The following is a 14,932-nucleotide window of genomic DNA, read 5'->3' on the forward strand; positions in this document are numbered from 1 at the left end:
GCGTTGCAGACATGATAAAACACTCCATATCCTTGGTTTCGCTATGTTACAATAGACCATGATTTTATTTGTAAGCTGCAATCATCTTTTCTACACGACTCATATCAGGGCGTCCAAGAACGGCTACTTTATGATCCCAATCAATTACAAAAGGGCGCTCAAGCATTGCTGGATCTTGTTCAATAAGGTCAAATGCCTCCTCAAAAGAAGACACCTTGCCTTGAGCCTCTGGACGCAAAAGATAATCCCATGGCCTGTCTTCCTTCCAAGGATGATCAGCAGTACCTTCCTTGTTCATACCCAAATAGTCAACCAGAGCCTGCAGAGTCTCGCGTGTTGGTGGCGACTTTTTATATTGAATCACCTCGACTGAGAATTCGCACTTGGGTTGCTCATCTTCGAGAAATGCCTTGGTATTACGACATTTGGTGCATTGCGGGTTATAGAGAATAGTGACACCGGAAGTGGGAAGCGAGGACATTTGTATCTTGTAAAAAGGTAAAGAAAACAACAACGAAAATCTCTACCCTTATATGAAGCAGCAGCAACAAGGCAGGCGTCGTAATCATTCCTTTTTTGGACACTTTTAGTCCGACTTGATCTGTTTGCTAGCGGTATAAGCAAGGGAGGGATCGAAAAAATCGCTCCAATGAAAGTACTATAAAGGATCAGGTCTGACCCGCCAAACATCCTCATCCATCTTTTCCTGTTCCCCATCACAAAAATGTCACAGTCTTATCCGGTGGCACAGGATACCTGCACTACCAGTAATAACAATAGAACACCAATACGCATCGAGGATAATCAAGAAACATGCTATGAAACTCCCACATGCAAGTTTGATTATTGTGTAAAGCGACATGATTATTTGGCTATGCAAGTAAATTCTGATAGCAATGATAACAAAGTGCATGCTGGCGGTAAGTATGACTGTACATTAAATTGCAAGTAGAATCTAATATTATGGATTAGCTTTGGTGCGGCAATTGAGCTTTCTTGATCGTTTCCTTGTGCTCTGGATCTTGATTGCCATGGTTGTGGGAGTTGTTATTGGATATTATGTACCCGGTGTACAAACGGCGTTTCAAACCGTACAATTTCATTCAGTATCCGTGCCTATCGCCGTTGGATTGCTGGTGATGATGTATCCGGTGTTGTGCAAAGTGCAATATGAACGATTACCTTCGATTTTGGTGACACGTCAAGTTTGGATCCAGATTGGCATATCCGTATTCATCAACTGGGTTATTGGTCCCATCATCATGACAGCTTTAGCATGGGCAACATTACCAGATTTACCAGGTTTTCGAACGGGTGTCGTCATGGTTGGCCTTGCACGATGCATTGCCATGGTGCTGATATGGAATCATCTTGCTGATGGTGATGCCGATTATTGTGCCTTGCTAGTTGCCATTAATTCGATCCTGCAGATTGCATTGTTTTCACCATACTCGGTGTTATTCATCAATATTATCCCTTCGTGGTTTGGTGCTACCGCTTCTTCAAGTATCCACGTTGATGTGGAACCAGTGGCAATATCAGTGTTGATCTATTTGGGCATTCCCCTGGCAGCTGGTGCCATAACACGCTTTGCACTGATGGGTCTTTTCGGTCGAAAATGGTACGAGAACAAGTCTCTACCATGGGTTGGCCCTTGGGCATTGATTGGTTTACTCTACACTATCATCGTCATGTTTGCCAACCAAGGTCACCAAATCATTGAGCACATTGGATCCGTGTTCCGCGTCGCTGTACCACTCTTTGTCTATTTTGTTGTTATGTTTTTTATTCCGTTCTTTGTTCTGAAGCGTATTGGCATCCCTTATGAGCTTGTAGTGACCCAGTCATTTACTGCTGGCAGCAACAACTTTGAATTGGCCATTGCTGTTGCAGTTGGCACCTATGGTATTCATTCTGAACAAGCTCTTGCCGCTACTATTGGCCCATTGATTGAAGTGCCAGGTAAGAGGGATGGGTATGTCTATCGTATAATTCCACTCACAAACTTCATTACATCCTCAGTATTGCTATGTTTGACCTATGTGGCATTATTATTCAGGAAAAAACTTAAATGGCATGTACGGCCGTTCTTTATCAGCGAAAAGAAGAACGAAAACCAGTAAATGCATACAACCTAATTTTTAACGAGCATGCCTTTATTAAAGCAACGAAAGTTTGAAAGAATATCCTCGTATCCCATATAATCTATAAATCCATATCAAACCCATAAACGATGAAAGATAAGGATCGTATCATTTGATTTTGCGAGACAATCTATTTAGAATGTCCCCTATGTGATACTCAAGACCTTGGTTAGCCTTGTGAGGGGGAGTGATACACGTGACCGGACGTATTTGGTTTCTGTTCCTCATTTTGCATCCTTCCTTGGCTTTCCCTATTTTCTTGCAACTCTTCCACCTTTCCCGCATACACACAAACTCACGGCCACATATATACATATACACATACACAGCATGCCATCCACCAATACTTCTCGGCAGTCTTCAGTATCAACAAGAGACTGCACTGTGTGCCCCACCAATAAATCCAAACGATTTGCAACAAGAACGATCGCCGATACCAATCAGACCAACGATAACACCAACACAAGTACTCCCCATGACTTGAACGACGAGGACGATAAAACGATGCGCAAGAAACGGTGCATTACATCACTGACAGCACGCAACGAAGATGAGCTGTGGGTCGACATTTCAAACAAGCGATTGCCCAATTCCCGTCTCGGTGCCCTCTACGCAGGATCACGGTTTGTTGGTATTCAAGAATGCGGTAGCACGAGTTACGAAGTGGTTGTCGATATCCAGGTATGCCCAGGATCAAGAGCAAAAGGGAGGAAGGGAGGGAGATCGGGTTGCGTGGGAATGGTTGGCATCGTTACTACTATGCAGCAATAGCTCATTTTTCCCTCTGTAGCATGTTGATTTGAAAGAAAGCACATTGAGTGGATACTTGAATATCAAAGGCCTTACAACCGAGTTCCCTGAGCTGACAGTAAGTGATGATTGCTACCGATAACAATGAATAGGGATGATGGTATTAACAATGACACGATACAATAGACCTTCTTTCAAGGTGAAATTGTGGGGCCGAAATACTCGTTCCTGACTCGCAAATGGCAAGCCTACCAAAAAATTGATTCAGCCCATTGGGTGAGTACTTGTGGATTGAGACAAACGCAAAAGCTTTTCAACTGAAACCTCGTTGTTTCTCTCAGGAACGGTTCCCATCCTTCAAGCCCTATGCTGATGTCTTCAATCAAGATGGTTTTGTCTATGATCCGACCGATAAGGATTACGTTTATATGCGATGGAAGGAACACTTTCTTGTACCAGATCACCGTGTCAACAACATTGATGGTGCAAGCTTTGCAGGATTTTATTATATATGCTACCGGCGATCTACCAACGAGATCTCTGGTTACTACTTTTACAGACACCATTACGAATTGTACGTATCCTAGCAACCATTGATTCGATCTATATCCCTAACCCCAATGCTTCTTTTAGGTATCAAGAATTGAAATTGAGCCATGTTCAACAACGTTCTTTTGGCAACTTTGAATTTCGCTGAACCTCACTTAAATAATGTCTCTCCAACCACTCACCTACCAACCCACCTACTGTGTATATAGTCTTTTTCTCGATTCCCTCATCTTTCCCCCTATTCCCTATCTTTTTAAATTTCTCATCAAGCCTTACAACATGATACGAAGCCTGCGCAGCATATAAAGATATGCCTATTCCTCCTCTTGAGCTTTATTGTTTTGGCATGTTGATGAAATCAATGGTACTTGGGCGAGAGGTATGGTTATTCATGCATTGTATTGCTTTAAGCTTACGTCATGGAAACATCATTGAGATGGACGACATGGGAAAATGCATCATGACGACACCTAACATGCAGCAGTATGAGATACCCTCACCCACTCAAATCACCACTTGTTTTTCAAAGATTCTCAAATTATGTAGCATGATGAGTCCATTCGAAAGGAAGAGCCGACGTACAACCATGAGAAGGTTTAAACTGAATGAATCCGACATCAGTTCTTCGAAAGGGTACTCTTCTTTATCGAGGCAACGCTACCACATGCACAAAACCCGCGCGTTCCTTGTATATCCATTTCCCAACATGACGCTATCACATTCATTCTCCTGTTGAAGGAAACGATCATATGACTGGTTCTAAGCACTGGATGACATTACTCGTTCTAGATACAGTGGATGGGATTGCCAGCTAATAACCTAGTCCTCATCTTCTCCATTGTTGCCCAAGCCAGTGCATGTGAACGATTGTCCTTCTCCAGCCCATCATTCCCATAATTCAAGTTTCTTGATCTGAGAGGATTTGACTGAGAAATGCTCAAACACAGAAGTATCATCCAAAATCAGAAAAATTTATCTGTTTAGTTATACGTAAACTGCCACTTGATAACCCATTCCTCCCATTCACCTTTGTTGCCCAACCCAATGCATACGAACGATTGTCTTGCTCCAGCCCATCATGCCCATCATTTAACTTTCATGATTCGAGCTAACCTGGTAGTAAGGTAATGGCTGTTGTTGGATCATCATTATCATGTAAAGTGTACAATGGCACACACGCTTTTGCTATACGTGAGGATCATGTCTTTTATTTACGTGTACCTATTGTATATCGTGAGGGTGATGATGACGATGGGTGGATGGTGTGTGTGGGGTCATTGAGTGGCCTCAGTGTAATAGCAGTAGGGGGATTTAAACTTGGGGGACAGCAGCTCCACGACTTGAGACAACGCTTCTCTTCTTTTTCTCCCAACTTTCCTTATTCCATTCACGACATTGCGATCAAGGTAATGTATTATAGAAGAGTGCTCTTGTTGTTTGTGAGGCATTAACATAGTTCTGAACATGCATTGTCAGGGAGTGAGTGTGTCCAAAGTGCCGAGGAATGAGCGTGGTTGGTGGTTGGTGGTTGCCATGGCGATATTGTTGCTTCCTTTTGCTCGTTGCTATTCCCGCTCTACGCTTGGTGTCAACAGGTACATTCAGAGTCCAATGTTGCAGCCGAATTGGTTCCATTGATGTGCTAACTTGTATAGAGGGCAAGTTTGGTCTCAATACGTGGGCTCGTTTGGCGTTTTGTTTCGGCTCAACTATACTACACCATGGTTTTCGGTTTCCCGTAATCATCGACAAAGGGTCTTTGTGTATATGGAACAGGCAAGTGCAATAGATTGAGGAACAATGAAGAAGATGTTTATTGCGTATGTGTGCTAAAAATGAATTGTACAGGTTTCTTTGTCAGGCAGTGCAACTTGGGGCATCATCATCTCTTTGGGGTTCAAGTCCCAGCCTGTACCTTTGACCATTGATCGTTCTGGCACTAGCGTGCTTGGCTGTAAAGGTTCTTGGAGCGAGATCAGGATCCGTGTGCGACACAATTACAAAGGATGAAAGGCTTTCGGGCAAGAGCTTGGTCACTGATAACAATTGAGGACGACGAAAACGGAAAGGATTAGATAGACAAGCATGGTTGTTTTCTCCCCCACCTCTTCCCAAAATGATTATCATATATAGGACTCTTGCATTATATCCTGATGTCTTATGAAGCGTAATTTCGCATGCCTGTGATGAGTGTAACTCATTTGGTCGCAGTGGATAGCAACGAGGAATGAGGGAAATGGGATTGATGGATTCATTGCCGTCGTTTTCCGTTTAATGATTTCAACATCGAATGTTATCATTTTTCCCTAAAAGTACACGCACCCTTTGTTTAGGCTCATGGTGAGTGAATGTCATTGCTGCTTTCTGATAGTATGACACTACTCTGCATCATAAATGAAGGATATATGAGCAAACAATGAACAGGCTTCTACTCTATAAAGTTATTATTGGAAAGGGTCTCGCAGTAGTAGCATTAATATTAATAGAGGTGTGATTATTGCAACTTTCCATTCAGTATTGTTCATATTACTAGTACAAGTTTAAACGTCCATTGTAGCGTTCAATTGATGGTGTTGAATGGCTTTTAATATACGAGAGTACGTAGCATAGTGAAACAACCGGAGAAAGAAGTCAAATCATGCCATAAGTGTGTATGCGGGGCCAGGTGCTGTTACACCGGTTGCTAGGACGAAAATGGCCGGCTGTTCATTTTTTTTGCCTTGTGCTTTTCTATCTTCTTCCAACAAAGCAAGCAACCCCTACATTGTAAGTAATAGCCACCATTGTATATACTGAACATTGCGAGTCGATGCCACACCTTGCTCACATTGAGATTCGCTTTAGCTTTTTTTTTGTTGAACGATTGAACAACCCCTCTCTTACTTGAACAACAACAACAACAACAACCATTTCAGCTGTACCATTCGTTCAGGATGGAGCAATACAAGACAAGACCAACCAAACAGTTCCTTCGACGCAACTCGGCACCGAGTATCGATGGTATTCAAGGTGCTGATGCAGCCGATTTTGGAGTGATACCTGCAACATCGATTATGCTATCACGTTCTACCGTACTCGACAAGGCGCCATCAGCAGCAGCCAGCAGCACACCCCCCGTGCCAACACCGTCTCCTTCTATGCAAGCAGCACGTACCCATCAACACCGTTTGAATGCAGCCCAAGAGCAACGCACTTATCAAGATAGCCGTCAACGTCTTTTGGGTCACATTGGTACGGTGATGGGCATTTGTGAAGATTTGAAACGTGAGCGGCGATTCCCGGTTCAGTATCCCAAGCAGCCATTTTCTGTACTTGGCTTGGATATGAAAATGGGTCATCAAGCTGTCAATGACATCCACAAGCTTGAGAGTGGTACTCTTTCATCATTGCTTTTGGAAGACAAGTTATCGCATTGCCTTGGTCATCTCGACAATTTACGTGGAAGAGTAGCCGACACATCGTCCAAGGTGTTGGTGACAGGTGACCTCAACTCGGGCAAGTCCACTTTTGTCAATGCCTTGCTCAAGCGTGAGCTTATGCCAGCTGATCAGCAACCATGCACCAACATGTTTTGTGAAGTACTCGATGCTACACTTAATGATGGCGTTGAAGAAGCACACGCTATTCCAGACGTGACACAATATAATCGTCTTGACTCATCCACTTTCCACGTGATCGAAATGCGGCATCTCAACAAGATCATCATGGATGAACAACCCTCGTCTCGATACCAGATGCTCAAAGTCTATACCTCTGATCGTCGCTCTACCAATGAGAGCTTATTACACAATGGTGTGGTCGACATTGCTCTTATTGACTCGCCCGGTCTCAATACCGATTCCGTAAAGACCACTGCTATCTTTGCACGTCAAGAAGAAATTGATGTTGTTGTCTTTGTCGTCAGCGCTGAGAATCATTTCACTCTCTCGGTAAGGTCATTGTTGCAGTATTTATTGATTCAAGATATTAACTAACTTTTTGAATAGGGCAAGGAGTTTTTATTGAATGCTGCCAATGAAAAGACCCATATCTTTATCGTTGTCAACCGCTTCGATTCTATTCGTGACAAGGAACGATGCAAACGTCTTGTGCTTGAACAAATTCGCCAACTATCACCCGCTACTTATGCCGATGCCGAGGATCTTGTCCACTTTGTGAGTGCCGGCAGCATTGATATTTCAGAGGAAGGCACTACTCCCAAGTCTGTGGATGCACCTGAATTTGCACGCATGGAACAACGCTTACGTGCTTTTGTGCTTGAGAACCGAGCCAAGTCAAAGCTTCAGCCTGCCAAGCACTACATGGTCAACTTGTTGCGTGATGTCTCATTGTTATCCGAAAGCAACCGAAGCAATGCAGCACAAGCGAGTGCGGATGCACAACGACAACTTGAAATGGATCAACCCGCCTATGAACACTTGTTGCAGTTACGTGATCGCTTGTTGCACCGTGTTGAAAAGATGGCTGGCATGGCAACATCCCAAATCCAACGCCAAGCTGCTGCACGCCTTGAAGCGGCTGTACAAGCCATTGGCGAACACACGATCGATCAACTCGAATATCCTGGCATCTTGCTTATTTGGCAATATGCTCAAGACTTGGCGGATTGCATGTCTCAACGTCTCTTTAAGGAGGTGCGTCAACAAGAAAACATGACCAAACGTGAAACAGCTGCTGCTCTTGAAAGTATCCATACCATGGCTGTTGAACATCTTGGCGACTTCCCTGTGCGTGCGGATGTGGATAGCATGAAACGTAATCGTCATTGTGTCACTATTGACGTTGAAGCTACGGACTTTTTCGATTTGGATGAGAAGCTTTCAGGATGTGCCATCTCCCTTGGTGCTGCTCTTGCTGTTGGTAGTCGTATGATGGGTGTCAAGGACGTTGTCTCAAGCTTGGGTGGTGTCAACAATATTCGTCGTATGGTGATCCCTGCTCTTGGTATTGCAAGTGCTGGTCTTATATTGTACGTGGTGTCTGATATGCGCTCAGCTCTTGAACGTAAACTCGTTCGCAAGTTCCAAGCTGCAGCTCGTGATTCAGCACACACTGAACAACAAGCACGTCGTATGGCTCGTGAGTCACGTAAGGTGTTGCGTGTTGAAGGATGGGATATCCAAGCTCGTTTGCAAAAGGCTATTGAAACCAAGGAGAGTCAACGCAATGAGATGACCGAGGTGGTTCATACTTCTCAAGAAAGCATTGAATACTTTACGGCTCTTCTTGAGAAATCAGATCAGCTACTTGACAAGGTTGCCAGCATTCAAACGGATAGCACCACACGTCTTTATAACTAAAGTATGCCATTATGCATGATATTTACTAGAATGATAAATAAAACAGTATATGAATTCTGTTGTCTATTTCCAGAGGAACATGGCTAAGCTAGCAATAACTCCACCGGCAACTGCACTTTCTACTGAATACAGGATCAAATCCCGTTTACGCATAACGAGGTTGTCGTCTGATGATAAGGTGGTAGAGGTAGAGGAGGGTTGTTGTTCTTGTTCTTGTGTTGGTAAAAGTGATGATGATAATGTATCAGGTTGTAGTTGTTCGGATGGTTGAGAAGTAGTGAGTTTCAATTGTGATTCGAGATGTTGGTTGCCCGATGCGACAGCAGCTGCAAGCTCGTTGACTGCATTAAGCACAGATAGCTGAGTATCATCACGATCCTGCATCAATCCACGGAATTTCGCTTCTTCTTCATCGACCTTGGCAATGAGCAACTCTTCAAATCGATCCGTAAGCCGTTTGCGCTTGTAAGGTTCAAAAATGGATTGCATCATGATGAACAAGACCAAGTTGAGAACCATAAGAGCCCATGTACCATAAGTGCTCACGCTACGAATCTTGTCGCTCCAAAGTTGTTCCTCATGATATCGCTCCATGATCGATTGTGCTAATCCCATGTATTCACGATCCATCTGCTTCTCAGCATGTTGATAGGCCTCCTTGGCGTGAATCTCTCGCTGAGAATGTTCATGTTCCAATCGATACAATTCTGTAAATCGGGTCACGTCTTCGCCTGACCAAAGGTGTTTACGTTGCAACAACTCGTTGATTTCCCTTTGCGTCGAGGATCGTGTATCGATCGCACTTTCATAGGCTCGTTTGGCTTGTTGCATTTGATCTCGCGATGATTCAAAGGCTTTGGCTATATAAAACATGAGTCAGTTACTCCATCCGATATTTGCCGATATCACACACACACCTTGGTCTGTAACATGTTGCTTGACTTTTTCAATTTGATCATATCCAGTCAACTGATTTAGGGCCACACCAGCTCGTTGTATCGCTTCTTTGGGATCGTTAAAGTCGCGTGTAATATTACGCAGGGTATCGCTAGCGTTCCTGACCTTGAGCAAGACAGGGGTCAATCGAGGCTGAATCGTCGCTTGAAGTTTTTCCAAATATTCATTGGCGGACGTCATTGGAGGTTTGTTGTTCTCGGTTGAATAATAGTAACCAAGTCGAGGTCCACGTCGTGGTCGTAGCCATGGCAAAACTGCGGGTCGTAATCGAGATGCTGTGCTCATGTCAAACAAAAGAAATAAAGAAACCCGATGGCCCGGCCAAACCTTTCCGACTGAATTTGGAATCATCCCACACCACACATTAGCTATCATGTCTCTATGTAACAATCATTGCACGATACACACATACATTGTTTTTATAGAGAGGTATAATAAAAGTCTACCTATGCAACCATCATTTTGGTTATGGTCACAAATGAATTAAGGTTGCTATGCAGCAATTTCTTGGATATCCATCATGATGATGATTAACTAACTTTAGCGTGCAAATGTACTTGGTCGTCAGCGTCATTGGATGGACAATGGCACCACATGCTTCTTCTGTGTGTGTGGTAATAGCTATGACAGAATTTGATGGGAAGAAAAAGACACGAGGGCGAGATGAAATGATAACATTTGCCTTTGGTACTTCTCTTTCAATTTCTAGTTCATTCGATTGTTCACGTATATGATATCCCAGAGACCTCCCCATCCCTTGTACTCAACCTTCCCTCATCTAAAGCTATAAGCGATATCTTTTTCGTTCGTTCTCGACGTTGGGATTTCGTATTTCTAATGCTGATGCGATTATGGCTATTACAGTAATAATGTTGTCAGTGTAAAAGTTGCGATCCATTCTACGTGACCTTCCTTTGCTATACTTCTTCTGCTGCCGAGATGACCGCTTTATTCAAAGACGTCAAGCACTCCAAAAAATTGTTAGGCAACAGCAATGGACACCATCTTGATTCTATCAACAGATGTTGGTACATAAACATTATGCATCACCGCGAAAGCAGCTACATTAAAAGGATTGCAAGCTATATAGTTGAGTGACAATGATGACCATAACAATGAAAGGTAAGATAACAATGAAGCTAAAAATGACCACAAAGAAGAGCTGTTGGGGGATGATGGTACATGTGCTGATATTGTAGAGGGACACCTACACCAGGATCATACCTGGTTCTTTGTCAAAGTTGTCTAATTAGGATTGCTTGGATGGATAAAATGGTCAAACTACCAACCTAATTTGAAGCATCGGCCTTGCGGATAGCTTTGAATCGCTTTGTACGGGAGCAACTGACACCTGATCAACGGTAATGATGTCCTTGCCGAAACAGAAAAGTGCCCTTTACACGTCCCTTTTATAACTATCAATAAACCATCATGCGGATGGCTACTAAGTCATGCTTCTTGTGCTGGTGCTCAATTCGAGCCTTACATCAAGGGCACGTGCAAATCTATCACCGCCTGCTTCTTGAGCGCGCTTTTCTTTTGTCTCTTTCCACTTCCACACAACCCAGCCAGCCATGGACCGATTAACACAGTTGCAAGACGGCATTGACGCTGTGCGTTGAACAACGAGGGGGAACGATCCGTGCTCTATCTTTTACTAATGTGCTTTTAGATGGCACGCATGTTGACCAACAGCCTATTCTACGTTCATGAAAAGTCGTCCATGGCCCAACTCAATGACAGTATACCCATAGCACAACCCAAAGGTACGTATACACACACACACACACACACTTGTCGAACCAAACACAGCACGCACTGACGCATTGATATCTAGTACAAGCTGATCCACCTGAAGTCTTTCAACGTAAGCACTGCTATCCATTCATGCGTTCCTTGGCTCACACACACACACACACATGACTTTTTATGATCAGAAAACTTGCATGAGCTCGCTGGCGATCTCGTAAAAAAGGCAAAGGAAATCGATGCATTGATTGAAGTGTTACCAGGCATCAAGAATACAGAAGAGGAGCAGGTATGTGATAGGAAAGAGGGGAGAAAAGACGTTGTTACTGAATATCACGTGATAGATGGAACTTCTCAAGGAATTGGAAGAAAAGAATAAGCAGGCAAATGAAGAATATGAGGCGGCTGTAAGAGAAATGGGTATGTGTAGAATGATGGAAGAGAGAGGGAGAGAGAGAGAGGATTTCATGCTAAAGTTGAATTGGCAGAATCGGTGCAAGCCAAAGTCACTGAAACTTTACGGACCATTGCCGATGATTGGAGTCAATCAGGGGATCAACAAGTAAAAAAAGAATAGAAGAGAGCGGCGTGGCATGGATTATTTGCATTGTATATACACATAAAGATTTGTTTTATCCATTTTATTGCTCGACAAGTATACGTCGTGATGCGTGATCCCTGCATATTGTAAGTAGTACAGAGACGTTGCTGACATCCCAATGCACATATACCCGCAAATTCCCAACACCCAATACATTCGAAGATACCATTTAGAGTTTACCATAGCAATTTAAATTGGATATCAAGTAATACATACATGTAATAATAATAGTACAAGGTGGTATATGAATGGATGAGGAGACGAGAGTGATCCTTGTAATCAGTAATGTGGTGGGTGAAGAAATGCGATTGATGCTGAGGATCATAATCCTTCCTGCTCGGATAATGTGTTGTATGAAGAAGGAGTAGGTTGCTGTTGCTGAAGGAGAGCATCATTGTCATCATTGGAGGGTTGCTGCTGCTGCTGCTGCTCTCGTAGATCATCAAGTTTTTGGTAAAGTAACTCTTGGAAGCGTTGAGAAAACATGGGCGATATGGTCATGAGAAGGCTTTCCATAGTTTCAAAGGGTCGATTAAGGTTGGCAACAACGGATTGTGTAGCCGCTACTGTATCTGATGTGCTGTATAAAGGCGAGTAGGATGTGATCTGGAATCAAAAGATCGAGTGAGCCACTTACACATATGAATACACACCACTACTCGTTACTACCTTGTATCCTTGATCCCCTACTTCGATAACAATCATAACTCCCTCAAGCAGTGTGAGATCGAGACGACCAATGCCTTCCAACTCGTCATGAACAAACACCGTAGCTGATCCAGGCACTATACCTATTATTGCTCATTGTCAATATAGCTGTCATTATAGTCTCACACGCGTTGCCCTCTTCTCCTCACCATAGTCGTAATTGTGGGTAATGGCGTCCAATTCCTCGCTAAGTGTCGGCAATCTCATGTGGTGGAAGGTGGCGTGTTGGGTAAAATGTATAGAATGTGCGCACAACCAACAATAAAGGCTGGCAGCTGGGCTGCTGCTGTTGAAACCAACTTATCTGGTGGGGTTCATGATTGCCTTGTGCGACCCGATTCAAGATTTCTGTTGCAACATGACGCATAAACCACATGTAAACAACCCTGGTAGTGGTAACATGTTGTTGTAGGGTATATACCTGTTATGCATGCCATGCATGATATAGTTGCCATGGCGACCCGGTATCCAATGGCAAAACCCGTTAAGGTTACCAATGATTATTGTTGTTGTGGCATGTTGGCACTATCAATAATGGGCATGCAGCATTCAAAGAAAGTAGCATTGAAGCAAGCACAGACGTGCTGCAACAAGGAAACATCTGTTTTTGTAATCATAGTCGTAGCACTCACTCCCCTCTGTTAGCATTCGACCACCTTACCGCCAAACACCTCCTTGAGAAATCTCCCCCAAAACAATCCACCCCACCCCTTAAAAAATTCACCATTCTCGTATATGCATCCAAGCATTGTAACTCTCACACACACAACATGTCTATATAAAAATGGAATTGGAGTCTCGATCTTGTGACGTATGCGGAAAAAGACTCTTGTCAAGCCTATATGGATAATACGAAGCGTTCGAGAATGAAAGAAAAAAGGGCGTGAGAATGAAAAATAGAATGTTCAGGGTTGTGGATTCATGCTGTACTCCTAGTGTGCCGGTGTAGGTAGGTGGTGGGGGATCTTATGACTTACGCTTGCAGTGCGCCGCATGTATGTCTAAAATGGCGAGTGCGTAACAAAACCAAAACATCCGGTTGTTGCACGATGTCCAACGTAAATGTGTTTGCGGATATACTTTGGGGGTGGGATACCAATGGGTATGTACAAATGACACTATGAAACATAACCCACTCATTGTCGTTTTCCTTCTTGATTGATGACTGAAAGAGGTGTACAGTACCGAGATAATGGATATCATCCACTCGCACATGTTAAGAGCGGAAAAGAAGGAGAAACATTACCATCTTCATTGCTGGGGTCCGATCCTTTTTTTTATTGTCTGTCAATTACAATGATATGGATACGTATAGAATCCATATCCATAACGTGAAGAAGCACATGCTCATCATCCTTTTGGCGGGTGTTTTTAAAGCTAATGCAATATGTAGAAAGATGATGTGTCGCCATACCAAAAACTTGGTCCGTTATCGCGATATGGCAGTGCTCATCATCGTAAGCGTTATCATCATTCATTGCGTCCTAGAATGTTTTATTTTCTATATTGACAAATTTGTTTGGGACCTGAGAGAGCAAGTGGACATGTGTAAATGCGCCCATGTGAGTATGTTAGAAGGCGGGGCAAAAGAGGGGTTAATGCATGTATGTTGTCTTGAGGTATCGATTTACACACACAAACACAGAGTCGCTTTCTTTCTTTCTCTCTCTCTCTCTCTCCTGTGTACTTGTGTGCCAACCCCTTTTAAGTCATTCTCTCCACACAAAAAAAGCCCTTTCTTTTTTGCTTTGGTGCTTACCCCTTTTCTCTTTTACTCACTCTCTTGTTCCACTTTCTCCCTCTTGCTTTCCTTTTCCCGCTTTAGTTTTCTTTATTATTGCTCGTGCGTTGGATCATATATACAGCGTGTGAGAGACCTATACACAGAGCCACTACCTCTCTATCTATCCACTGCTCTTGTTGCCACGCGATAACCAAAAGCCACCTGCACTTTTTATATATCTTCACGAGGACGACAAGACCCACGCGCGACCTATACACACACCAATCAATATTTTCTACGTATACAACCAGCTACTGCATAAACTCACAGTCGTTGACTGGCGTGTTGAACAGTACCTGTAGTCAATAGTTTCCACATTCGAAGTACCATCTTCGCGGTGGTAGCGAGTTACCCTGCCAGAATCCACGTTGCGTGTCAATTTGGAAAACGA

The 14,932-nt window shown here is 43.4% G+C and overlaps 7 protein-coding genes across 7 annotated transcripts; 4 read left to right on the forward strand and 3 right to left on the reverse strand.

The window, feature by feature from the left end:
- Positions 1 to 64: 64 nt before the first annotated feature.
- O0I10_002238 (uncharacterized protein) lies at positions 65 to 481 on the reverse strand (the record flags this gene model as incomplete). The annotated part of the gene is made up of 1 exon (XM_058482322.1): positions 65 to 481. One exon carries the CDS (start codon positions 479 to 481, stop codon positions 65 to 67), a length of 417 nt encoding a protein of 138 aa, XP_058346820.1.
- Positions 482 to 724: 243 nt separating this feature from the next.
- O0I10_002239 (arsenical-resistance protein) lies at positions 725 to 2,123 on the forward strand (the record flags this gene model as incomplete). Its single annotated transcript, XM_058482323.1, has 3 exons — positions 725 to 920; positions 973 to 1,962; positions 2,023 to 2,123. 3 exons carry the CDS (start codon positions 725 to 727, stop codon positions 2,121 to 2,123), a joined length of 1,287 nt encoding a protein of 428 aa, XP_058346821.1.
- A 351-nt stretch (positions 2,124 to 2,474) lies between these two features.
- O0I10_002240 (uncharacterized protein) lies at positions 2,475 to 3,591 on the forward strand (the record flags this gene model as incomplete). Its single annotated transcript, XM_058482324.1, has 5 exons — positions 2,475 to 2,825; positions 2,935 to 3,012; positions 3,081 to 3,170; positions 3,236 to 3,468; positions 3,528 to 3,591. 5 exons carry the CDS (start codon positions 2,475 to 2,477, stop codon positions 3,589 to 3,591), a joined length of 816 nt encoding a protein of 271 aa, XP_058346822.1.
- Positions 3,592 to 6,376: 2,785 nt separating this feature from the next.
- On the forward strand, positions 6,377 to 8,743 carry O0I10_002241 (uncharacterized protein; the record flags this gene model as incomplete). The annotated part of the gene is made up of 2 exons (XM_058482325.1): positions 6,377 to 7,372; positions 7,430 to 8,743. 2 exons carry the CDS (start codon positions 6,377 to 6,379, stop codon positions 8,741 to 8,743), a joined length of 2,310 nt encoding a protein of 769 aa, XP_058346823.1.
- Positions 8,744 to 8,806: 63 nt separating this feature from the next.
- On the reverse strand, positions 8,807 to 9,985 carry O0I10_002242 (uncharacterized protein; the record flags this gene model as incomplete). The annotated part of the gene is made up of 2 exons (XM_058482326.1): positions 8,807 to 9,603; positions 9,661 to 9,985. 2 exons carry the CDS (start codon positions 9,983 to 9,985, stop codon positions 8,807 to 8,809), a joined length of 1,122 nt encoding a protein of 373 aa, XP_058346824.1.
- Positions 9,986 to 11,274: 1,289 nt separating this feature from the next.
- On the forward strand, positions 11,275 to 12,026 carry O0I10_002243 (uncharacterized protein; the record flags this gene model as incomplete). Its single annotated transcript, XM_058482327.1, has 6 exons — positions 11,275 to 11,313; positions 11,373 to 11,466; positions 11,538 to 11,567; positions 11,638 to 11,738; positions 11,794 to 11,869; positions 11,938 to 12,026. 6 exons carry the CDS (start codon positions 11,275 to 11,277, stop codon positions 12,024 to 12,026), a joined length of 429 nt encoding a protein of 142 aa, XP_058346825.1.
- Positions 12,027 to 12,371: 345 nt separating this feature from the next.
- On the reverse strand, positions 12,372 to 12,965 carry O0I10_002244 (uncharacterized protein; the record flags this gene model as incomplete). Its single annotated transcript, XM_058482328.1, has 3 exons — positions 12,372 to 12,656; positions 12,720 to 12,841; positions 12,908 to 12,965. 3 exons carry the CDS (start codon positions 12,963 to 12,965, stop codon positions 12,372 to 12,374), a joined length of 465 nt encoding a protein of 154 aa, XP_058346826.1.
- Between the last annotated feature and the right edge of the window lie 1,967 nt (positions 12,966 to 14,932).

The sequence above is a fragment of the Lichtheimia ornata genome (assembly GCF_029851405.1).
Source record: "Lichtheimia ornata isolate CBS 291.66 chromosome Unknown scaffold00006, whole genome shotgun sequence".
Taxonomy (NCBI): domain Eukaryota; kingdom Fungi; phylum Mucoromycota; class Mucoromycetes; order Mucorales; family Lichtheimiaceae; genus Lichtheimia; species Lichtheimia ornata.